The 26,988-nt window shown below is 37.2% G+C and overlaps 1 protein-coding gene across 2 annotated transcripts in view; it reads left to right on the forward strand.

Moving 5' to 3' along the window:
• Positions 1–26,988, forward strand: part of LOC106060896 (kinesin-like protein KIF12) — a 70,622-nt gene that overhangs the window by 37,416 nt on the left and 6,218 nt on the right. Inside the window, exons 9-19 of one of the 2 annotated variants that reach the window (XR_008774146.1) lie at positions 9,257–9,418; positions 10,685–10,771; positions 16,350–16,468; positions 17,353–17,457; positions 18,579–18,659; positions 19,553–19,695; positions 21,540–21,647; positions 22,283–22,424; positions 23,144–23,241; positions 23,510–23,589; positions 24,905–24,945. Coding sequence is in view for 1 of the 2 variants with exons in the window: in XM_056007042.1 (XP_055863017.1) it covers positions 9,257–9,418; positions 10,685–10,771; positions 16,350–16,468; positions 17,353–17,457; positions 18,579–18,659; positions 19,553–19,695; positions 21,540–21,647; positions 22,283–22,424; positions 23,144–23,241; positions 23,510–23,589 (1,125 nt within the window). In the remaining variant the exon portion in view is untranslated. The remainder of the gene's footprint in view (positions 1–9,256; positions 9,419–10,684; positions 10,772–16,349; positions 16,469–17,352; positions 17,458–18,578; positions 18,660–19,552; positions 19,696–21,539; positions 21,648–22,282; positions 22,425–23,143; positions 23,242–23,509; positions 23,590–24,904; positions 24,946–26,988) is intronic. The other variant, XM_056007042.1, reaches the window with a different exon arrangement.

Genomic DNA, 26,988 nt, shown 5'->3' on the forward strand with positions numbered 1-26,988 from the left:
CAAGTTGAAACGTTACACAATTACTTCTTTTACCTGACAATACAAAAATCAATAAAAAACAACAACAGCAAACAAACAAGAAAAAAAAATAGTTCATCAATTAGTGGTAATTAATCACTTTGTTTTATATAGACGAAGGGAGCTTATTCCTAGAGTATATATGGCTGTGATTTTTGCGGCTCTCTCCCTTAGATACGTTTTTTTAAAATAGTTTGTGTGTGTGTGTGTGTGTGTGTATAGTTAGCTTGCTAGGGAAGTAGTAGCAGCAAGAAATTCTTGTTCCTGTCTGTAATTCTTATTTCCCTTCTATGACGTCACCGCAGGCCTATGTATCTTAAAGACTGGACAATAAAACACGCACTTTGTGTAATCGTGTGTACATTTTTAGAAAGCTTATATCCACTCACTGAGTCTGTCTGGTAAAAATTTTGTACACGTGATTTCTCCCACACCCAATCTCGAATCAAGTTGAAATGTTACACAATTACTTCTTTTACCTGACAACACAAAAATCAATAAAAAGAGACAACGTAATTAATCTCATTAACTATTGGTAATAAATTCTTTAGTTTGGTATCTCGACAAAGGAAAAGAAATCTTAATTGACTGAAGTGGTGGTATAAGCTGAATTAGTCCCCTTTATAAGTCGTAGTCTGAGTCTTGGCAAACACAAACCTGAAAAATAGGACAAGACTCTAGAAACAATAGGTAACTAACTATACAATCGTCCCTGTTCTTCTCCCACGCCCATTTTTTTAATAAATGCTTTTTTTTTTGTTAGACAAGATCTGTTTCAAATTTAATTCCATGACTAAACCAAAAGTAATTACAAAAATTATTTTTTGTGTGTTTATATGTTCTTGTTTGATAGTAAGCTTGATAGAGAAATAGCATTAGCATAAATTCTTGTTCCTGGCTGTAATTCTTGCGTCCCTTTGTAAAAGTGACCACAGTCCTATGTATTTTAAAGACTGGTCATGCGTACAATTTTTCACACTATTGAGAGAGAAGTATATATAAATCTTTTCAGTTAGAGTAAAGTGCAGTAAGTAAAAGTACCACTTTCAGCCCCATTGATCTATAGTACAGGTGATAGTACCACTTTCAGCCCCATTGATCTATAGTACAGGTGATAGTACCACTTTCAGCCCCATAGATCTATAGTACAGGTGATATTACCACTTTCAGCCCCATTGATCTATAGTACAGGTGATATTACCACTTTCAGCCCCATTGATCTATAGTACAGGTGATAGTACCACTTTCAGCCCCATTGATCTATAGTACAGGTGATATTACCACTTTCAGCCCCATTGATCTATAGTACAGGTGATATTACCACTTTCAGCCCCATTGATCTATAGTACAGGTGATATTACCACTTTCAGCCCCATTGATCTATAGTACAGGTGATAGTACCACTTTCAGCCCCATTGATCTATAGTACAGGTGATATTACCACTTTCAGCCCCATTGATCTATAGTACAGGTGATATTACCACTTTCAGCCCCATTGATCTATAGTACAGGTGATAGTACCACTTTCAGCCCCATTGATCTATAGTACAGGTGATAGTACCACTTTCAGCCCCATTGATCTATAGTACAGGTGATATTACCACTTTCAGCCCCATTGATCTATAGTACAGGTGATATTACCACTTTCAGCCCCATTGATCTATAGTACAGGTGATATTACCACTTTCAGCCCCATTGATCTATAGTACAGGTGATAGTACCACTTTCAGCCCCATTGATCTATAGTACAGGTGATAGTACCACTTTCAGCCCCATTGATCTATAGTACAGGTGATAGTACCACTTTCAGCCCCATTGATCTATAGTACAGGTGATAGTACCACTTTCAGCCCCATTGATCTATAGTACAGGTGATATTACCACTTTCAGCCCCATTGATCTATAGTACAGGTGATAGTACCACTTTCAGCCCCATTGATCTATAGTACAGGTGATAGTACCACTTTCAGCCCCATTGATCTATAGTACAGGTGATATTACCACTTTCAGCCCCATTGATCTATAGTACAGGTGATATTACCACTTTCAGCCCCATTGATCTATAGTACAGGTGATAGTTCCACTTTCAGCCTCGGACTTATTGATCTGTGGCTTGGGTTAAAGTAAAAACTCGGAATGAAAAAAAATGATGGGGTAAAGTAATCGAGGTTGGTTGTTGTGCTGGCCACATGATACCCTCGTTAACCGCCAAAGAAACAGATGACCTTTACATCATCTGCCCCATAGATCGCAAGGTCTGAGAAAGGGAAACTTGACTATATACAGTAATATATCACCGTGGAAACATTGAACTGTTGGCGCCATTATACTATTGAGCTTTGCAGAGAGCATTCGCAGTCAATCAATTTCACTTTTAATTCAAATTCTTCAATAATGAAAACAAATTTGAAGCGATATTGTTGTTGTTTTTTTATTATCGACCGACAAAACAAAGTTCATGAATAACTCATTTCTAGCCAACACAGAAACTTTGAGAAAGATGATATCAGGTTGTTGTTTTTATTTTTTTATTTCCGAGTTTTTATTTTAACCCAAGCCACAGATCAATAAGTCCGCGGTTGACTTCTGCCAAACGACTGCAATGCATTATGGGATATCCTTTTGTTAACCCACAGCCTTTGCTTGTGTGTTAGGTGTGAAAGGGGAGGGGGGGGTGAGATAGTCACGTGGTGTTTTGGTGTAAAGCTGAAGAAAGAAATTAGACATTCAGAACTTTGTAGTGAATCCAACTGACAAACAAAAAAAAGTGTTCTCTAAGTACTAAACAGATACTAAGACAATGACAAAACTTTGAAGATCAAAGCGGTGTTTATGTATATGTGTGTGGGTGTTTCTATTGAAGAACTGAGGCAGAAATTATTCCTCAAGTCCCGGGAGAAGGGTCATAGTCGATCGCACGTAATCGATATCAAAGTATCGAACTATTGGTTGACTTTACGCTCCTCGTAGAGTGCTCTTAAAACAAAAGAAACAACTACCCAGTGTAAAAAGGAAAGTATAAAGAATGAAGTATCGAACTACAAGTGATTTATTTTGAGCCTTGTATTTTAGGATTGTTTCGTTTTGAGACTTCCAGTGTAGAACTTTGCGATGGGAAAACCTTTCAATACTCTTGTGTTGTTTTTTTTAATGTGGGTGGAGATTTTGTTTTTTTCAGTGCAGCCAAAGTGACGTAGTGCGACATTGAGTTGGGTGTATGTAAGGATTTTCTTACGAACGTTCTGTGTTGATTTCGGAAATGTCGTCTGAGTTTGGCCCATTTGGACTGTGAAAGTAATTTAGGAGATCATTTTCGAAACAAAGTTGCTATGAGTTTCTTTTGTTTTATGATTCACATAATTCCGTCGCCCCTAAAAGCTAGCTTTATTCGTTTTAGCGTTACGAGAAATGAATCAAAGATATATTAAAATAAGGTAGAGGGCTCAGTGTAAAAAATCCAGACCAATAAATCTATCTACACAAGGCTGGCCTTACGTATTGCGGGGCCCAATTTAAGAGATTCTTGCGAGACTCCTTTTCTAATTAAAAAAAAAAGCAACTATTACTATTAATTAGATCACTATACCAACATTTGTTACACACAAATGCATAGGAAGCAACTCTAACGCAATAGGCGCCAGTGGGTGAATTACAAGTTACGTCAATCATAAAATAACCCTACACTAAATATGTTAACCCTCCAAGTCCTACATCTTTAAAAGCCAGTGACGACAGCCGTGACTGATATCCTTAATGTAAATTTGCGGTGCCAGGCGCGGGGCCCATTTGGAGCTATCAGTCAAATTGGCCTAAAGCCGCCTCTGTATCTACATATAAGAAATGGGGCGCGGTGAGTGGGTTAGGGCAAGGGTTAACACTTGGCTTTTCGAACCGCAGGGTCTCGGGTTTGTTACTTTGTCACGACTGGGAATTTTTTTAATTTCGGAATTTTTAGGACGTCTCTGAAACAATCCAACTCTCAGAGGCGGCCCTGAGCAGGGCGAGTGTTATGTCAATATTAGGGCCACGAATAGATCTATTTGTACGATCGGATGACGGAGACAAAAGAGTCTCTTTATTGCGGGGTCCCCCAAACGTGCGTTGTGCGGGGCAGTTTCCAGTGCCAACCCAAAAGGCCGCCTTTGCAACTCTGATTGGTACCTAACTTTTTTTTTTCGGGGGGGGGGGGGGGGAACCAGAAACGATTGTAATGACCACATGACATCCTCGTTAACCGTCGGCCTTAGAAACATTTGACATCATCTGCCCTACAGGCCGCAATGCCTGAAAGGGTTACCTCCCTGTAATACTTTCACATATACGATTCTTAAATGGCAAGATGGACTGAATACTGAATACAATCAAAAGTCCTTTGTATAGACAAAAAGTGCCAATCTGTTATCAAAGTAACCTTTTTACACTTAAACATTTTACTGCCGGTCGGACATTGATTCTAGCCAGTGTGTATGTGTGTAAAATATTCTATAAATTACATTTATTACAGTTGTTAGACTAATTTCCTTATGAATACTATAGATTATTATTATTATTATTATTATGTGAAAAGGGAACTATTATTCATTCTCTGGCACTGCCAGGGTCGAGAGAAACAAAATTCATGGTAGTCACTTGGTCAGTGTCCACTGAGAACTTTCCTGGTGATGTGGCAGGTCAGCAGCCATACCGCGCTCTGACGAGAATCTTCTTAGGAATGTTGAAGGTATCCGTGAGGTCAGAGGTCATAAACCCCTTTGTCCATTAACAACGTGTTATATTGTTGGTTTTTTTTTAGACAACTTCCATAAACGCTTATCTCCAAGATTAGGCTCCCATATCTTCTTAAGATTTTCCATTATTATTATTAATACTATTAATATTATTATTATTATTATTATTATTATTAATAATACTACTATTATTATTATTATTATTATAAGCAAAATATTCTAGCACCCAAGCGTGGTGGCCGAGTGATAAAGCGCTAGGCTAATATTTGAAGATTTCTCCTAGTGATGTTATCTATAAAGCTTTTTTTTTTTTTTTTTTTTTTTTTTTTTTTACAAAAACTACCCCCAAAAAATGCAAATTTTGTAAACTTATACTGTTAATTGAAAACTATGGTATTTACTTTTCTTTACTTTGATCACTTTATTGTCACTGTATTGAGCAATAACAAATAAAAAACAGCAACAAAAAAAAACCGACAAACATTTCTTCAATTCGTCAGATTGAGTGAAGTATTTCACATGACCACGCAACCCAGGGCCATCTGGAACTGATACCCTTCACATCATCTGACCCATAGACCATTAGGTCCGAGCTACTTTTTGGGGATTTGCTGTGTGTAGTCGTGGGCACATTTGTTTGATCTCTTACAGCTATTCGAAACATCCACAAAATAAATGCCCCTTCCCTTCCAACTCCAAAGCATCAGTCATTTTAAAATCAGTTAAAGCCTCCTTTACAGTCATTTTAAAATCAGTTAAAGCCTCCTTTACAGTCATTTTAAAATCAGTTAAAGCCTCCTTTACAGTCATTTTAAAATCAGTTAAAGCCTCCTTTACAGTCATTTTAAAATCAGTTAAAGCCTCCTTTACAGTCATTTTAAAATCAGTTAAGCCTCCTTTACAGTCATTTTAAAATCAGTTAAAGTCTCCTTTACAGTCATTTTAAAATCAGTTAAAGCCTCCTTTACAGTCATTTAAAATCAGTTAAAGCCTCCTTTACAGTCATTTTAAAATCAGTTAAAGCCTCCTTTACAGTCATTTTAAAATCAGTCAAAGCCTATAGAATCTAGCCCTTGTTATGTAGCGAGAGAGTAGTCCTTAAGGGACTGCAGGCACGACATGGCCATAATTGTGCCGATGTGCCTAAAATCAAAACCAAACCAAACCTAAACAGCTCAATGTCTCTGATACCCACAACTTTATTGAATCTCTTCTGTTGCAATATATCTTGTGGCATGAACAGTAGAGCAAGGCAAAGACGTTTTTTTTTTTTGCATTAAGTAATCGTAATCGGAAATTGACATCAGATTCGAAATCGATAGTTAATGCTGTTACAGTATTTCTACTTGCTACATTTATTGCGCTTTCGATAAGGCTGGATGTTAAATTAACTACGGTTATGTGTAGCGATGACAGACCTTGTTTAGTGCAGTGATTCATCATAAAAAATATTTTCTAAAGAAATATGAAGCCTAGTCCTTAAGTGAGTGAAAAAGCTGATAACATCAATGATATCATGGAGGAGGATTATAGGATTGATTTACGAAATTCATATGACTCTGACAGTTCAGAGAGTGACACATCTTTACCGTATCTTCATGGGAGTTTCACAGGTCAATCGAGACCTAGTTTAACCGCAAATGACAGTGTGTATTCGTCTTTCCGTGGAGGATTCGGCGCCGGGCCCCAGACTCCCCCAGATCTCATGGCGCTTAGCGCTAAGCGACAGATTCTGCTTAAGGGGAGTACCGGCGCCCAGAGTAAGTCAAATAACGGAGAAAAGCGATTTAGACATAACAATAATTTGTCGGAGGTTCTAGATGTTAACCAGTTGAACTCTGAGGACGCCTATGCAAACAACAGGAACCAAAGACAGTATCCTTTCAGCAATCATAGAAACTTGGTGCAGCCGAACGCCAACGACTCAGGACGACAGCAGGTCCATCTGGATTTAGCCGAAGAGCTTTCCTCCTGTGATATAGAATCAGTCTACCCAGGGGGCGACACTTACATTTTCTACATGCAAACTTCTCTGGGGGAAGTGATCGGTCCTTTAAGATTCGACGTTGAAGACGTGGTCATGGGACTTCCGTTTCCGGTACAGCAGACGGAGGAATTTAAAAACAATGAAAAAACATCATCAGGTAAAAAAAATAATAAAAAAGTAAAATATATGAGATATATATATATATATATATATATATATATATATATATGTATATATATATATATATATATATATATATATGTATATATATATATATATATATATATATACATATACATAAGAAATACTTTAAAAAAAAAAAGCTTATATATGGGAAGGAACCTATCAATTACTGCCATATCTCTCAATACTGCAATATTTATTTCCATTTTCCCAAATAAAACAAAATGCATTATTTACCACTAATTAATTAACTACTTTTTGTTTTTGATTGATTCATGTGCTGTCATATACAATGAATGCTTGTGCAACGTTTCCACTTTATCCGAGAATGGGAAGTGGGAGACAAAAAAACGTGTAAACTAATCCAGACAGACAGACTGACAGACAGACGGGGTGAGTTAATAAAAGCTTGGTACAAAAAAATGTCATATTTTACACTAGTGTCCTGATACATTAACAGTTTTCTTTAGTTTCGTACAATTTTTTATTTGGCTGTAGACTATTTACGTTCAATGTAATCAGACCTCATACAGAAATCTCATTCTAAAGATTCCGAAAAATTCAGAATCACTCAAGTGATTAGTAAACTATTGCAAAAAAGAATTATTACTGATTGATTTTTAGTGCAACAGAAATAAAATATAGTGTGCCTTACCGGAAACTGTGAGGACAGTACAATAATCAGTCGTTGTAACTTTTTCTAACAATGTCTGTGTAACTATCTAGTAATGAGACATAGCTGGAGACTTTACTTCAAGGTTCTTACAGACTTAGATCCTCAAGCACATTTCAGCGCACTGGGCGGCAAGCTTCTCGTCTCTTTTTCCTTCGTTCTCTCTCTCTTTCTATATTTTTTTTATTTCCCTTTGTATCAGAATGTTTTTCTCTCTTCTCTTTATTTCTCACTTTTCTTTCCAACTCACGTCTCTTTCAATCTTCTCTTTCTCTCTCTCTCTTTTTCTCTCTCTTCTCTCTCTGTTCACTTTTGTTTGTCTCTCTAACTCACAATACTGTCTGTGGCATTCTCGAGAGACGATCTTTTCCCTTTGCAACTTCTTGTGTGACTAAAGAGGCCAATCCTTAATACACAGCTGCGATCGCAGGTTGGGCATATGTAATGACCAGGCGCCATTGCATTTTCACCCTTCTTTCTGCTGCTGTTTTGTATAGCATCTGCAATCTGGGTCGCTTTCTTTATGCTCGCTCTCCATGTGGATCTATCCAGTGCCACTTCTTCCCCATCTGTTAGACTCGAATGTCGCGTTTGCATACATCCGTATAGCGTAATAGTGGGCGACAAGCCGTTCTCCTGGCTTCTGTTAGATCACCATACAGAATGTTTTGTGGCTTTCCCCCAGCAAAGGAGAGGCCACTCCATCTCTGACAATAATGTCTCATAATGAGATAATACTATATACTTACATAATTTGTTAAATCCTTTTACTCCTCACGAAGAACACTAGCAGAATTGTAAACCCAACACGCAGACCAATGGTCATCTGTTTCTTTGGACAACGGTTAACGAACAGGGTGTCATGCGCCCAGCACAACGACAAACCGCCTTTACTTTCCCCTACTTAAGTCAGGTACCCATTAGAGTTGGGTAGACTCAGGAACGTCCTAAAAATCCTGATTCTCAAAATCTCAGTCGAACCCAGGACCCCAGGTTCGGAAGTAGGCGCTTAACCACTCAGCTGCAATGTATTTGCCATTTTTTTTAGCTATTGCAAATCACCTACGAGATTAGCGTTTCGCTCATTACTATCGGTGAACTATGTAAATATAGGTATATATCTATTTCAATATTGCCAATATTATATAAGCGTTTTAGGGTTTCGAATATTTTAACGCAGCCACTTTCATCGTATTATTTATCTCTTCATCTATGCTCTTTTTAGATTTAACCTTTTGTGCTTCACCAATGTTGCATGTTTGAGAATTTCAGCTCACTTTGCAAATCTTACAAACATTTGTACAAATCTTGTATCAGCTCACTCTGTCTGTTTGGTGCACACATTATTTTTTACACTTTATTTCTCCCACTTCCCTAATCTCGGATCAAATTGAAAGTTTGTCTAATTATTCATTGCCCCTAACAAAACATAAAAAAATAACCAAATAACTAGTGGTAATCGATTAATTTTGTTTGATTTAGAAAACGGGAAATAAATATTATTTTTATTGAGAGAGGAAAGGTGTCGTAAAGGTGCAGTTATTTCTCTTATATGAGCTGTTTTTTTTTTTAAAAGTATTTCTGATATTTGATTTTTTAAGCATTTAGAAAAATTGTAGCATTGCTGGTCGCATAGTCAAGTACTTTCTTGTTTTTTTTTTTTTTCAGGTTTGAGAAACAGGCAAACAGGATCTCACGGGTTAAATGAATTCTCCAGCAGGTCTCACAGCGTTCTGACAGTGACTGTTGACTCTGAGACTCAACCGGAACCAGATGATGAGAACCTGTACGTCACCAAGAGAGGGAAGTTGTCCTTTGTGGACCTGGCCGGTAGGTTTTACACTTCTGTGAAACTCCATCCATGCCAGTGGCGCTACAGCCCATGGAGGGCTCTGGCATGCTTTAGCACATCTCTCCATTCTGATCTATCCTGGGCTTTACGTCTCCATGCCCGGACTCTTAGCTGTTGTAGATCTGCCTCTACGCCACGAAGCCACTTTTCTCGTGGGCTGCCTTTAGGACGCCTGCCTTTTAGAATTTGGCGTGAAATTTTTTTATGCTATAACTCAGTGTGAATAATAAAATATCATGAGCATCTTGGATTACCTATAGATGTAATTATGGATTACAAATAAGTTCCAAAATCTAGTCAATGTACACTGCGTACGTTTTAATTAGTACAAAGAAATAGATGGTAGATTAGCTCACTGATAGACGAAAAGATATTTTTTAAAAGATCCTCTATAATTGTAATTAATTAGATAAAAGATACACCCTGCTTTTGCAAGGCTTTTAGCTGACGGAAACGCGTAAAAGCTTTTTAAAAACTGATTCTCTGTAATTTATAAGATAAGATGATACCATCACCCATTGCTTCGTTCCCCAACGGGGGCCCATACGGGTGGTGATGGTTCTCCCACGGGGGCAGTGGCACATTATAGGCATATGGAGGTCCCCCGTGGGCTCAGCCTCCGGCCTCACATGAGATGTCCGATTTTCATTTTCTCTTCTAGTTTCTGAGATCTAAACAGGATGGACGGACAGACTGATGGACGGACAGACTGATGGACGGACAGACTGATGGACGGACAGACTGATGGACGGACAGACGGATGGACGGAAAGACGTACGGACAGACAGGCCACACAAAACTAAGAGCGTCTTTTTCCATTTTGGGGGCAGCTAAAAACGGCCCATTTGACTAATAATATAAGGTAAATTCTATGGAGGTATCTCTCAGTAAGTAAACATAAAAAAAAAAAAAAGATACATAGTGGCAAAACGTTATACATAGTAGCCTACCATTATTGAGTGAAATAAGTGCTGAGCTTTCGATGCACACCAGAAAGACCACTTAGATACTATACAGATAAACAAAAACAACAACAATAAAAGGCAGTCCATATATTTAACGTTCGTTTTAACTAATGTCTGGATAAACCACTTTCTAATTGTGTTTCTCCTTTAGTTCATCTGACCTTTTACCCTCTCTTACTGTTCCAATGGTAATGATAGCGATGAAAATCATTATGCAAATTCAAGTTCGGTAACTCAAATTTAACTCATGTTTTTTTTTTTTATATAAATCAACACCAGGGAGTGAAAAAGTTCGAGACTCGAATATGAACGCTGGCCCAGGGATGACAGAATCGAACAGCATCAATAAAAGTCTTCTTGTCTTGGGTAGGTAACTCTAAATGCAAGCTTCGCAGAGTCTAGCACAGTGGTTCCCAAACTTTTTTATCTCGTAGACCCCTTGCCATGTTTTTTGATTTTCGGTAGACCCCCTGCTCAACTTGCAAATGTTTGTAAATTCATCATTTTGTTAAACAAATTTCTAACCGTAGTGAGTTGAAACTACACAACTATGGATATTATGTTTCATTTACGAATATGTTGTTATCTGAAGTTGTATTTCCAACATTATATATTAATTAATTAATTTGCCTTAAGTATCATTGTAAAAGATTTCGCAGTTTCTTGTGTATTTCTTGATCTTTCACGTGTGGCTCAAATATTAAACTGCGGAACTGTTTTCATTAACAGGAGAAGGGGTGAAAGTTAGTAACTGGAGCGTAAACCAGTAAGTTTCGAGCAGGAAGGACTAATTAGCCTTGGCTTGCTACCCACCTAGCAGAAGGAAAACTTAATTAAAAACTCTGCTGCCTTGCAACTATACCCAAACATGGGAAAGGTCTCGTGGGTCAACACTAAGGAAATATAAGGAGACGGCGACCATTAGACAGTTTGTAGCACACAGCGCTACACCTTGTCAGGCCAAACCGTATTTGTCGTTTGCAAAGATTTACTTAAGAAGCTTTTAATTTTATTACTCATGCCACCGAAGCGACTTTGATCTGTATTGTTGCTTTAAGAATTTTTAAAAATAATAACAGATGTAGGTTTGTGTAAAACGGCTGGTAGATTCAATGTTTGACCTTTGCTGTTTTCCGTATTTTGCTATAAGTAAAGAAATCTTGTAAGACGCTCACAAACCATCATCTTTTTTATTTGATGTCAAACAGAGATTTTGTGGGTCTATTCTGAACTTTATCTTTGAGTGTTTTAAAGTTTTTAAAATCTTTATTTTTGTCAGGGTGGCATTGTCTCAGATGATCCTCCAGCATAACTGGTTTCATATCGTCATAAAAAGTCACTTAGGCAACCAATTGTTTGAAAAGGAAGGAATGAATCCCAATTTTAAATAATCAACGCTGTACAGTCTACATTTTTTTTTCTAAACATTAGTTATATGTAGACAAAAATTAAGCTATTTAAATAAGTATTGGAATTGAATACAACAATTTTTCGTTTGAATAGCAGGATAAATATTTAAAGGATTAACGAAGGTACAAATCATATATTAATGTTTTAAATAATTACATTAATGGAATGTGAAAATTAAGTAACTCGTCCTGCTTGGATGAAACCCATATCGTAGACCCCCGTGGACATCTCATAGACCCCCAATTTATTTTTGCACTTTCGTAGACCCCTAGGAGGTCTTCGTAGACCCCTGGGGGTCTATACAGACCACTTTGGGAATCACTGGTCTAGCAGACGATCAAGTTCACTACTTGAAACACTACAACAAACAACGTCATTAATAGATATAAAAACAAGAATTTTTTTTTAAAAGTACTTATAAAATGAACGAAAAAGCTTATCTAAGGGAAAAAAACGAAATAGTGTCCATATCTATCTCTCAGTACTGCAAGATTTATCTCACTTTTCTACATGCAACAAAGTTATATATATCACTAATTAATTGAATAATTGGTTAACTTTTTAATGGATTCACATATTTTCTTCGACAATGAATAATTATGCAAAGTTTCAACTTGATCCGAGAATGGGAACAGGTTGACATCACGTGAACAGAGTTTGTACCAGGCAGACGATTTGAGTTGACATAAGCTTTGTAAAAAAAAATAGTAAAGAAAATACAATCAAATCCTTCATTTTGTCTCAGCCAGCCTTATAATTGAAATACATTTACTCTTTGCGTTGAAGAGTTCCTATGAGTGTCTGGTCGTGTCTCTAAAACTGTTGAGCCGTAGGTACCACACAGTCTATTGTGATGTTTGAAAGGGTAGAACTAGAGAAGCCAAAACAAAGAGCTCAGCGAAACGTGACGCTAATAATAATAATAATAATAATAATAATAATAATCTTTATTATCCGTAAGGAAATTTGTCTTACAATTTGTGCATTACACCAAACAAAAAACATTATAACTATAAGAAACCAAAGTGTACATTCACACCAGACTCACTCATAATTTACATGTGACAAAGTTTATACCAGATATTTCTTATTTAATGATTTGATTGCCAGGGGAACAAAAGAGTGTTTGTGTCTGTTTGTCTTTGCTATCGGTGTCTTGTATCTCTTTTGTGATGGTAAAATCACAAAATCCTGACACAAAGGGTGATTCTTTATTTCGAGGATCTTGTTAGCTTTTTTATAGATGTTTGTCTCAAACAACTGCCCAAATGGGGTTTGTTTTTTGCCAATGATTTTGCCAGCAGCATTTAGGATTCTATTAAGTTTATTTTTATTTTTAATGCTCAGATTGCCATACCAGGCAGTGATATTGAAACTTAAAATATTGCAGATGTGAGCGTGATAAAACATAGCCAAGGCCTTTTCGCTAACATTAAACGAGGACAGTTTTCTTAGTAGTCGTAATCTTTGCTGCCCTTTTTTGCTGATATAATCAGTATTTGCAGTAAAATTTAGTTTATTGTCTAGGATAGTACCAAGGTATTTAAAGGTTTGCACAATTTCAATAGTCTCTCCAGCTACAGAAACAATATCATTTCCCTTCTTGTCCCTACGAAAATCGATTATCATTTCTTTGGTTTTTTTTACATTTAATAATAAAAAATTATCTTTACAGTATTCCTCAATGTGTCCTAGTTCACCTTAACAAAGGCACTGGTCAACAACAAAAGGTGAATGTCATCATATACACTACGCCTGGTAACAAGAGTCGCCATTGAAAATGACCCCATGCATAAACATTTTGCTCACCTTTGAAATGCTGAAGCGATTACTTTTTGCATGTAAAATTCATCAGTTGCATATATCGTATTATAAAATCTCCAACATACTTTAATGTTGGTTTCTTTAACGCGCAGCCATGACTTTTAATAAATCCATAGCCTGCAAAACATATTCAATTAATGTGGCTTTACTTTTTCTAAAATAATTAACAATGGCTTTACGTGACATGTTTTGGTATTTGGACTTTCTTCTATTTGTATTTTATGTTCCTGTTTTTATCAACTCAACAAATCTTGGTTTGAGAACACGTGAAAGGCATGAGAAACACATCAGGGACTGCATTTGTCTCCTTGTCTTTCTGAATTTTAAGTGCGACAATGCCAATGTCAGCATCACTCCCTGATTTCTCTCATGTCCAGTTGCAGGACGAGGTCAAGACGACTTGACCAGCTTTTGGGTGCAGTTAATGTGTGCCTCTAGTGTACCACGATGCTCAGAAAATTTTAAAACGTTTGCGAGATAACTTTGTCTGTTACTGGGATTGGTGGTGGACAAATTGAATACATTATTTAAAAGAAACATTTTAAGGGGTGATTTAAAAAATCGACAACCAGCAAAATACCAGAAAATATATTTTTTTTTTACCTTTACCTATCCCTTAGTCTGTTGGACCGTTGGGTCAACATGCAAGACTCGTCGACCGTTTTATTCCATTCCTCTTAGTCATTTGCCTGAGTTAGAATCTCTTTCAATGGCAGGCCCATCTATTTTTTTATGTTGTCCTCACATCACTTTATCTGTCTGCCTCTTCTTCTTTTTCCAGGTACTGTTCCCTGAAGGAAGGTCTTTGCTAGCCGCGAAGATCTTGTTATATGGCCATAGATTTTAAGCTTGTGTTGTTTTTTTTAACGATAGTTAGCAGGTCATCATGGGGTCCAATCGCTGCAGTAACCATGTCTCTAATCTCTTGGTTTGTGGTGTGATACCTAGGATCCCCCAAAAATACTTACGGTGAAATACGTTGTCCTCTGATGTCAAACTCAATCAGTGGTGAAATACGTTGTCCTCTGATGTCAAACTCAATCAGTGGTGAAATACGTTGTCCTCTGATGTCAAACTCAATCAGTGGTGAAATACGTTGTCCTCTGATGTCAAACTCAATCAGTGGTGAAATACGTTGTCCTCTGATGTCAAACTCAATCAGTGGTGAAATACGTTGTCCTCTGATGTCAAACTCAATCAGTGGTGAAATACGTTGTCCTCTGATGTCAAACTCAGTCTGTGGTGAAATACGTTGTCCTCTGATGTCAAACTCAATCAGTGGTGAAATACGTTGTCCTCTGATGTCAAACTCAATCAGTGGTGAAATACGTTGTCCTCTGATGTCAAACTCAATCAGTGGTGAAATACGTTGTCCTCTGATGTCAAACTCAATCAGTGGTGAAATACGTTGTCCTCTGATGTCAAACTCAATCAGTGGTGAAATACGTTGTCCTCTGATGTCAAACTCAATCAGTGGTGAAATACGTTGTCCTCTGATGACAAACTCAATCAGTGGTGAAATACGTTGTCCTCTGATGTCAAACTCAATCAGTGGTGAAATACGTTGTCCTCTGATGTCAAACTCAATCTGTGGTGAAATACGTTTTCCTCTGATGTCAAACTCAATCAGTGGTGAAATACGTTGTCCTCTGATGTCAAACTCAATCAGTGGTGAAATACGTTGTCCTCTGATGTCAAACTCAATCAGTGGTGAAATACGTTGTCCTCTGATGACAAACTCAATCAGTGGTGAAATACGTTGTCCTCTGATGTCAAACTCAATCAGTGGTGAAATACGTTGTCCTCTGATGTCAAACTCAGTCTGTGGTGAAATACGTTGTCCTCTGATGTCAAACTCAATCAGTGGTGAAATACGTTGTCCTCTGATGTCAAACTCAATCTGTGGTGAAATACGTTGTCCTCTGATGTCAAACTCAATCTGTGGTGAAATACGTTGTCCTCTGATGTCAAACTCAATCAGTGGTGAAATACGTTGTCCTCTGATGTCAAACTCAATCAGTGGTGAAACACGTTGTCCTCTGATGACAACAACATTGTAATGACTAGAACAAAGACATTAATCCACGCCTTGAAGTTCTAAGCACTGTACTCCAATAGAAAAACAAAAAGAAAAAAGAATTATACTTTTAAATAACAATATTGAATTCACATGAAATGGATTTGTTAAGCCTAACTTGTAAAATGGATTTAAAAGACTAACTGAGCCAATCAATTCCACACTATGCTCGCGTTTCTTTTATAACTATTTTCTTTTCTTCCTCCCATAATTCTAGACTCGTGAAATGATGTCACACAATCTTTTTGTTATTACTAGGCACCTTTTGAAAAACAACACGAAAACTAATGACGTCATTATAGTTAAGCGTTTTCACTGTCAACAAGAATCAAGGCTAGACGAACTGCTCATATTTCGGCTTTCGAGAACTATACTAACTACCAGACAGTACAAATCCTTAAAGACAAATAGGGTGATTTTTGTTGGTTCTAATTAGCATTAAACCATTTAATTACATGATTCTTTCTTATTTTAATTTTTTTGTTTTGATTTTTTGAAATAATAACCAGATAAAGGTTGTGATTTGTGTCATTGTGTATTGTTCTCAGTACAAATGGTTACACTTAGGTGGCTTTCTGTGAATGCGGTTTCAATTTGTTACGCTTTTTTAAAACTCTTTATTCAATCGATAAGGTAATTGCATTTCACACCTGTGTGACCCAAAGAAAAGACAAGGTCACATACCGTACAGGGACAGCAAATTGACCAAACTTCTGGCAGACAGCTTGGGCGGAAACGGAATTTCTTTAATGGTGAGTGTCACTTGATTTGTAAGCAATAGCGGGGATGCCCTTACTCCCATTTACGCAAGTGCGGATCCACAACATTGGACTGAAATGGTGCAGCTTTTATTGTATTTGAGAAAAATGTTGTAAAATGTTTTACATGTTTCGGATGTTCCTTCAGAGTTGAAGATAATTACTTCCTAGTCCAAACCTCCCGCAGGACGACGGGGGATGGGAGCGGGCAGGGTTTGAACCCAGGACCATCGATAAATCTTAGTATAGCGCGCAAACCGCACGACCAGGCAGCCATCCATTTGAGAAAAGTTCTAATGGTATGTAATATGAAAAATATGTCTGGTGAGTAGGACTACATTGATACCATTCGTCATAGAAGGCCTCAACACTGACCTGCAACGTCACGACCTGTGGGCAGTTTAAACCAATAGTTCGGTGCCACGTCGATCAGATCTTTGACTAGTTTGATTTTCTCCATTTGTATTTGATCCAAAAGAAAGAATCCGAAGATAAAACTAGTCACGTGCAGATTGAACTAGCCAGTGTCCACAACTAATCATGTGGGATGGGGGTGGGGCGGTGACCAAGTGGTTAAGCTCTTGGCTTTTGATCCTGTGGTCCTGGGTTCGAATTTCGGTGAACACTGGGATTTTGAATTTCTGTATTTTTTAAGGCCGCCATTAAGGCGTCCTTGAGTCTACCCAACTCATTTTGTACCTGACTTTAGTTGGAGAAAGTAAAGGCGTTGGTCCTTGTGCTGGACACATGACACACTGCCCCAAAAAAACAACAACAACAGATGACCATAACAGCATCTGCACTATAGATCGCATGGTCTGAAAGGGTAACTTTACTTTTTTTAAAACTCTACCACAAATCCTGTCTTTCTCCATCAGATTGCTTGCATCACTCCAGCTTCCTCTAACGTCACAGAAACAATGAACACCTTGAGGTATGCGAGCCGAGCCAAGAAGATTAAAACAAAACCGACAATCAAAATGGTGCGTTTTTTTTTTAATTATTATTTTTATTTTTAGCAAGATTCGAGTCTTTTTAACTCTTTCCTCCGTAATTATTTACCACATTGAGGTGGAATCAACGTTGGTATCGTCTGTTAGGAGAGAAGGAGTTAAAGACTTCTAGTTAAGTAGGAAATGTTGTCAATATTTGAATGACATTTATACAAGTAGAAAGAAGATAATGAGTGAAAGAGGAAGAGAGTGTGGTGACCTGCTGGTAGGAGGAAATGAGAAAAGAGGGAGAAGAGAAGAGTGAAGGAGACATTGTGAGTGAGAGAGAGGGAGATGGGAAGAGAAAGAGAGTGGGAAGACATGAAAAGAGGGAGGTAAAGATTGAGGGAGACATGTTGGAAGTTTGGGAAAATGATTGAGGGAGACATGTTGGAAGGAAGAGAGAGAGAGAGATTGAGGCTGACATGTTAGAAGTTTGGGAAAATGACTGAGGGAGACATGGTGGAAGGAGGAGAGAGAGAGCGAGAGAAATTGAGGGAGACATGTTGGAAGTTTGGGAAAATGATTGAGGGAGACATGGTGGAAGGAGGAGAGAGAGAGAGAGAGAGAGATTGAGGGAGACATGTTGGAAGTTTGGGAAAATGATTAAGGGAGACATCTTGGAAGTTTGGGAAAATGATTGAGGGAGACATCTTGGAAGTTTGGGAAAATGATTGAGGGAGACATGTTGGAAGTTTGGGAAAATGATTAAGGGAGACATGTTGGAAGTTTGGGAAAATGATTGAGGGAGACATGTTGGAAGTTTGGAAAAATGATTAAGGGAGACATCTTGGAAGTTTGGGAAAATGATTGAGGGAGACATCTTGGAAGTTTGGGAAAATGATTGAGGGAGACATGTTGGAAGTTTGGGAAAATGATTGAGGGAGACATGTTGGAAGTTTGGGAAAATGATTGAGGGAGACATGTTGGAAGGAAGAGAGAGAGGGAAAAAAAGAGGGAGAGGATTGAGACATGCTAAATGATACAGAGATGAAGAGGGAAGTTATAGTTGATGAAGCAGGAGAGATGATTCTCATTGGCATGAAGAGACATTGAGACATACTTCAAAGCATGTTTAAGTTTTAAAACTTGTTTCATCTGTTTCTGTCCAGGACCCCAGGGAGAAACTCATCGTCTCGCTAAAGAAAGAAATTAAAATATTGCGACAAGAAAATCATTACCTGAGGCAGCAGGTACGGCATTAACTCCTTAACCTCTGGCCCTCAAAACACTAAAAAAAAAAAAAAAAAAAAAAAAAACACGCAAAACATTGAACACAGTATGGGGTTAAGTTTGGACCCTGTTTCACAACTGAATTTAAATTATTTTAGCGAGTTCACTGAATTAATTAAATGTATAAATTAGGTCTCTGTCATAATAGAATAAAATGCTATAAGGATTGGGGACGTTCCTTTGACACTTAGCACTTAGAAAGAAATTTAATTTTAGCCCTTTTTAAAACTTTTAATATATATATATATTACTGAGTAGATAAGCATTTAGAAGAAGAAAAAAAAACTATTTGTTAATAAAAAAAAATCTGAAATAATTGGTACTAGATTCAGTTAAAAATAAAAATAGCATTATGCGTATGAATTTAATAAATACCTTTACCTTCACCTAGCCATTAGTTTGTTGGACCGTTGGGGCACCACACATGATTTATCGACCATCTTTCTCCATTCTTCTCATTCTTTTGCCTTGGATAGAACCTCTTCCAATGGCAGGCCCGTCTATTCTTTTATGTTGTCCTCCCATCGCTTTCTCTGTCTGCATTTTCTTCTTTTTCCTGGTACTGTTCCCTGAAGGAAAGTCTTTGTGAGCCCCGAAGGCTTTGCAATATGAATGAATACGCAAAACAACATTTGTAGCTATGATAAAAAAAAAGTACCAGGAAAAACCCAGATTTGTTTTTTAAACTTAATTTCATTTCTTAAAAAAATATTTAAACCCAACATCGTCACTTTCACCTACATTGTAACGTGTGCATTAAAAAAATATACTTTTTAAAAAATAATTCGAATTAGATTTTATTCTGTTCTCTTTCAAAATGCCTACATTTTTGTTCTGACTGGCCTCATTACAGCTGGATTTCCCGGCCAAGCCCAGAGGCCAGTTACAGAAAGAGAATGACGAGAAATTCCAACAGTTCATGAAAGAACAGCATCAGAAGGAGTCGGGTCTCTATGACATGCTGCAGGAGTATATGGTCGAGAACGAGAACTTAAGGTAACTGGGTCAAAGGTCAAATTGAGGTCGTTTCAACCCAAAATAGAATTAAGGATATGTAATAGAAAAAAAATGTCATAATTGTTCTATGGTGATTTTTAACACACGTCTATGCACAATACGAGACGCTAAACTATTATCCATGTAGAATAGTGGCAGTCAGTGTTACCTAGATATCCTTGCTAGATAAGTTAGTTTGGTGTTACCTAGATATCCATGTTGGATAAGGCAATTTAGTGTTACCTAGATATCCATGTTGGATAAGGCAATTTAGTGTTACCTAGATATCCATGTTGGATAAGGGAATTTAGTGTTACCTAGATATCCATGTTGGATAAGGCAATTAAGTGTTACCTAGATATCCATGTTGGATAAGGGAATTTAGTGTTACCTAGATATCCATGTTGGATAAGGCAATTAAGTGTTACCTAGATATCCATGTTGGATAAGGGAATTTAGTGTTACCTAGATATCCATGTTGGATAAGGCAATTAAGTGTTACCTAGATATCCATGTTGGATAAGGGAATTTAGTGTTACCTAGATACCCATGTTGGATAAGGGAATTTAGTGTTACCTAGATATCCATGTTGGATAAGGGAATTTAGTGTTACCTAGATATCCATGTTGGATAAGGTTGTTTGGTGTCAAATGGTCATATGTAAAAATAGCTAGCTCTTTTTTTTTGGCGTATTCGATGTACAGAATATAGGAAGTGTTGAATACATTAGTATTTTAACAAACAATTTGAATCAAAATTTTAGCACATCTAGAAAGTAATATCTTTTTCATTTATTTCTATAAATGTTACTGCATTTTATTGCTTTAAGTACTTAACGCCCTCTCTCCTTATTAACGATACCATTGTTCATTTGACCTCATTAAATTAAATTAATTTTTGGCTGTATAAACTTGAATTTGTGATATAAAAAAGAGCAGGTATTCTCATATAATTCTATACCAAAAGTAAAGTTTCTGATACCAACAAAATGTTATTGAAGTTTAAAGATAACAGGGTAGAATGTACAATTGTGAAAATTAGAGAAATTAACTCAGAACGTTGAAATAATTACGGAGATAAAGAGTTAAATTGGATCTAATAATTAAAAATGTAGGCTAAGCAAAAAGTAGAACTCAGTGTAAAAATAATAATTATGCCAATTCACTATAGTCTATGTGTAGGTCTATATAGTGTTCAAGTTTTCTCATGAAAAACAACAACAACATTCCCTATACTATACGTACACACATATTGGTAACTTCACTCTCTAAGATTATATCGATCAGACTTAATTTTTTTTTCGAACTGTTTTGTTTACAAGGAATCACACCAAGCAGCAGAACGTGAGATAAATGTTATTGCGACACCTTCCTAATAAAAAATGGAAGCATTAATTAAAGTGAATATCATTCAAGTGAATATGACTTTTAAAACATCACGTAATATGTTTATATATATAACAAAGGAAAAAAATTGACATTCGAAAGTTCACTGGAGATATAAGAGTAGTTCCCCTTTCAGAGCTTGCGATCTATACGGTTAACGTAGGTCTCATGTGGCCAGCACAACGACCAATCACATTTGCTTTCCCCCTTCCCATTTAGACCTGGGTGGACTCAGGGGCGCCTTATTAATTCAGAAATCAATTATCCCGTTTCGGAAGCCAAGCGCTTGACCACCGAGCCACCGTGCCTCCCAGATAAAAGTAACATGAAATATACTATTTCCGCCAAACCACGAAATGTTGTGTGTACTTCTCTATTTTTGCGGAACTTATTTATGCTCATGTTGTGATGATTTTGTTACTGCTACAATCTCTAAGACTTCTTTCTGTGTCATCAAAGGGCAGAGAACTCCGACATGCACGCCACGAAAGAGAGCTCTCGAAGGGAGCAGCAAATCTTGTACAGAGAAAATGAAAAACTTCTCAGAAGAGTTGAGGAACTTGAGAGGTACTCTTAAGAGTTGATGAGTTTATAAGACGGGGTCGTTCAGTGGACAATTTATTTTGGGAAATGAAATGCCGACGAAAAAAAACAAAAAGATATTTTGAAATGACCATGATTGGAATTTTTTTAAAAATTCTTTTTTTTTTTTTTTTGTTTTTGTTTAGCTCGTTATATGTCATAGTAAGCCCACTACTCTCTGACACAATCTGTTTTGTAATGTCATAGTAAGCTCACTACTCTCTGACACAATCTGTTTTGTAATGTCATAGTAAGCTCACTACTCTCTGACACAATCTGTTTTGTAATGTCATAGTAAGCTCACTACTCTCTGACACAATCTGTTTTGTAATGTCATAATAAGCTCACTACTCTCTGACACAATCTGTTTTGTAATGTCATAATAAGCTCACTACTCTCTGACACAATCTGTTTTGTAATGTCATAGTAAGATACCATCCCTTGTTTTAATAAAAAAATTTATTTCAAAAATTGATCTAACATATAATGCTTATCTTCAAAGTTCAATCTATGTTCTTTTGTCTATCTTATGATTGTCTTTAATGTCTAATGGTTGTCTTTTATGTCTTATGTTTGTCTTTTGTCTATCTTATGTTTGTCTTTTATCTGTCTTATGTTAGAATGATGGCTGAAAATCCAGGTACATGGACATTACTTGACCACCACCGGACAGACGGCTATGGTCAGCAGGATCTCTCACCTAGAGGATCTCCGGTCATACTAGCAGGCAGGAGTCCACCCCAGAGAACCACCATTAGACCGGTAAGTCCCTATGTTGTTGCTGGTTGTAGACTTGTAGCACCAAACTGCTATTAGAGATGAAATGAAATTAATGTAGTAGACTTTAGTAATACTATAAAATGGTATTTTTAACAAAATCTAATTAACGACAAAATGTCCTCTTTTCACACTGCCACTCTGGAGTCGCCTGTCCTACCCAAAACAGCTGATGACGATTCCGCCTATGTTTCATCATTAACATTACATAGCTACCAACCAATCGCTCACTTCTTCCCATAGTCACCATAGCAACACACACACACACACGCACTCCATAACACCCTATGAGAAACAATGCAAACTTAATATATTTTTTTTTAATTGTCAGAGTGTGATAGTGTCAAATGCCTCACAATCATCTTCATTTATTTGTTACTTGTTACTTTCCACGACTTAGCAATATCGAGTCTAATTGAATTAATTGTTAATATTTTTTTTTTTAATTTTCGAAACAACACCCCCCCCCAACCCCCACCGTTTCGTTTTTATTGGAGACAGGAAGCTAATGAACCTTCCACTTACACGACCTCCCAAAACGTGAATTAATGACACAGATGAGACTTCTGCTTAAATAAATTAGTTTCATTCTGCCCTACTTATCATTTATGAAACAAGTCATATAATACAACAAAAAAAATCAATACATTTTATAGTGGCTAAAATTAAATCTAAATTGTAACAATTTATTCCAACATGTCTAGGCGGGAAGTTCTCCCTCGAAAATACCGGCACCGATGTTTGGGCAACCACAAAAACCACCTCATCGGTTACCAGACCACGTGGTACGCCCGGCTCCCAGGTGAGAGTGATGGAAATAATCGAACTTTAAAAAAAAAAAAAAAAAAAAAGCTTGCTTGCTACAGAGGCGTCGCAAGGATTGGTATCACCCGGTGCGGTCATTCCATTCGCAACTCCTTGCGACGCTACTGGCTTTGGATACTTTAACCCTTAAAGTGCTGAGCTGTTTTACAATGAGTGCATACGAATTGGAATGACAATTCAGATGTTTAGAGGCTAAACTACCACACGCGTTTTAAGGGTTAATAATGATATAATTTTCTTGTCAGGCCTGTGGAATACATTGAAGACAATATTTACAATAATGACAGGAAGTCACCAAGACAATCAACGTTAGTGAAACAGGGAGGTAAGTCATTACTCTTTTACATGTGTCGTTGGGGCGGGGGAGGGGGGGGGAGAGGTTTATCGGCAAAATGGCGAACTAGAAAAAGTGGTCACAATGTGTGAGCTGTCACTGATCACTATTTACCAGAGAAGTGTAAGGATACTGTCGTGATGTCTGACACTACAGGCAGACTTTTGCCTTCTACATACTTTAACATATTTGTCAGGAAATAAGTTGGCGCAATAATTTTTTTAAAGGCATTCTATTATTATGCAAACGCAGAGAAACCACTTTTCAGAAATTAAATTTAGCACTATAGCTAATATAGGATCAAATTCTCCGTTCTAAAGCTGCTATATCATTGAAGACATAAACAACAGACATTTGATGTCATTGTTTTGAACCTAAGAATGGCACCTAAAAATATCCAAATTAAGATATAGTTATCAAGAATATTCAGCTGCCTGGGAGGAATCATTTCTGCATCACTGAGTTACTCCCGACCTCAGCAGAATCTCCATCACAGTAATTTGTTGTGAAATAGAGCCAAAAGAGGAGGGGTAGGGTAAGAATGTAGTGTGCAACATCTGTTACAATGGAGCATTAAATACTGCGTGTTGGGCCCTAAGCAAAGACACATAAGCAAGTAAAGTAAATATTAGCATGAACTATCGAGGAATGTGTCACTATGAGAATTAAAGTACCCGAAGTATTCAGAGCAAAAACTGATGCCCGCTGTGTTATTCAAAGTGTCACCAGTGTAAAGATTCTCCTAATAAATTAACATAATTGTATCATATATTTTGCAATTTCTTTGTTATTAGACATAGTTATACTATTTATTAATATGCAGAAACATATTTACCAGTTAAACATGAGTTTGCCTAACTTGAATACCCATTCAAACCAAAGTTATTTATGATGACATACCTGTTTTGAATTAATAATGTACAAAGTACATGCTATATCTACCCAAGAGTATATATGTACAACGTGATTGATAGAAAAGTCTCTAAGGTATATTAAAACTACAGTTTGAAACCTTTCAAATGGGAAGTAAGGAGTTTGATATTTGTACTGTAGCAGTCAGGCAATAATTTGGCTATTTCTAGATTATTGTATTACTTCAAACCTTAATTTAACTCTTCAAGTAAATACTATTGGAACTGTTTGGCAATGTTATTATTACCTTACTTGGAACAAATATTCAAAGTTGTATCATGTATGAACAATGTTTTTTTTTCCATATAATTCTTTTTTTTCTCGTTTTAAATTTATATTTTAATTTTATTCGTTTCTTTTCTTGTAAACCACAACTTTTCGCTCCATGAATCAGAAGTCAGGAACGACAACTCCGCAAAATCATTTAAATAAAAAGTTAATTGTTTCTTCTTTTTTTTCCTTTTAAAGCATGTTTTCAATTTCACTTTCATCACTGTCACATTTTTATATTCACTTTGCTATGATTGTTTTCGCCATGACACTTAAGCATTATTGTGATTTTTTTTTTTAATGTCAGTGTCTCCGTGGACATAGCTTGACACTTACATAGATTGAAAACAATAATTTCCCCACGGCCGATTTATATTATTTGATGCTTCTTTAGGCACTCTGTAATGTGACGGACATTCAATAGTTCTGAAATATTCTTCAGTATCTGAAAACCACTCCGATTTTCTCTGCAATTAGAAAAAGAAAATAAAGCTGCCCTTTCAGATCTTGCGATCAATGGGGCAGATGATGTAAAGATAGTCTGTTTCTGCAATAAACAATTCCTGAAATATCAGCTGGCGTTTCTCTAGGTTTCGAAATAAAAGACTATTAAAACACGAATATACGTGAAAATGTCACTTTGCTCCTCAGCCAGACTCCCTCAAACTAAGAAAACACAATCAAATAGAGACCAAGTTTTGATCTCCGACCTAAGTCAAACCGAGACCAAGCGTTACAGTAGGCCTGACTTCATACCTCTGACGTAGCAGGGAGTGGTTAGTCGAAACCAACAGCTTATTCTGGTCTAAGGTCTGCAGTTATACCTACTACAACGTTCGGTCTCGCACAAACTCGACACATTTTGTATCAACAGTGAAACTTACGCAACTTCTCTCTTGCGATCTATCAGCAAGTGATAGACACATTTTGGATCAACAGTGAAACTTACGCAACTTCTCTCTTGCGATCTATCAGCAAGTGATGGACACATTTGGATCAACAGTGAAACTTACGCAACTTCTCTCTTGCGATCTATCAGCAAGTGATGGACACATTTGGATCAACAGTGAAACTTACGCAACTTCTCTCTTGCGATCTATCAGCAAGTGATGGACACATTTGGATCAACAGTGAAACTTACGCAACTTCTCTCTTGCGATCTATCAGCAAGTGATGGACACATTTTGTATCAACAGTGAAACTTACGCAACTTCTCTCTTGCGATCTATCAGCAAGTGATAGACACATTTGGATCAACAGTGAAACTTACGCAACTTCTCTCTTGCGATCTATCAGCAAGTGATGGACACATTTGGATCAACAGTGAAACTTACGCAACTTCTCTCTTGCGATCTATCAGCAAGTGATGGACACATTTGGATCAACAGTGAAACTTACGCAACTTCTCTCTTGCGATCTATCAGCAAGTGATAGACACATTTTGGATCAACAGTGAAACTTACGCAACTTCTCTCTTGCGATCTATCAGCAAGTGATGGACACATTTTGGATCAACAGTGAAACTTACGCAACTTCTCTCTTGCGATCTATCAGCAAGTGATGGACACATTTGGATCAACAGTGAAACTTACGCAACTTCTCTCTTGCGATCTATCAGCAAGTGATGGACACATTTGGATCAACAGTGAAACTTACGCAACTTCTCTCTTGCGATCTATCAGCAAGTGATAGACACATTTTGGATCAACAGTGAAACTTACGCAACTTCTCTCTTGCGATCTATCAGCAAGTGATGGACACATTTTGGATCAACAGTGAAACTTACGCAACTTCTCTCTTGCGATCTATCAGCAAGTGATAGACACATTTGGAGGTTAGAGAGCCAGTAAAGAAATCTGAGATGAACTCCAATAGGCTTCTTCACCCTTAGTGCACTGCCAAGAAGATCTGCTGTTTCTGAAAAAGATCTGCCTCAAGACTCTCAGACAAGACAAAGCGTCAATGCAGATACGTGACCTAAAGCGCCTAAGGCTGCTGACACTCTCACCAGACATATACTAATGTTTCCCCTGACTCACTAAAGTGTTGGGAAAATGTTTCCCCTGACTCACTAAAGTGCTGGGAAAATGTTTCCCCTGACTCACTAAAGTGCTGGGAAAATGTTTCCCCTGACTCACTAAAGTGCTGGGAAAATGTTTCCCCTGACTCATCAAAGTGCTGGGAAAATGTTTCCCCTGACTCATCAAA

Source organism: Biomphalaria glabrata, chromosome 12, assembly GCF_947242115.1.
Source record: "Biomphalaria glabrata chromosome 12, xgBioGlab47.1, whole genome shotgun sequence".
Classification (NCBI taxonomy): Eukaryota; Metazoa; Mollusca; class Gastropoda; family Planorbidae; genus Biomphalaria; species Biomphalaria glabrata.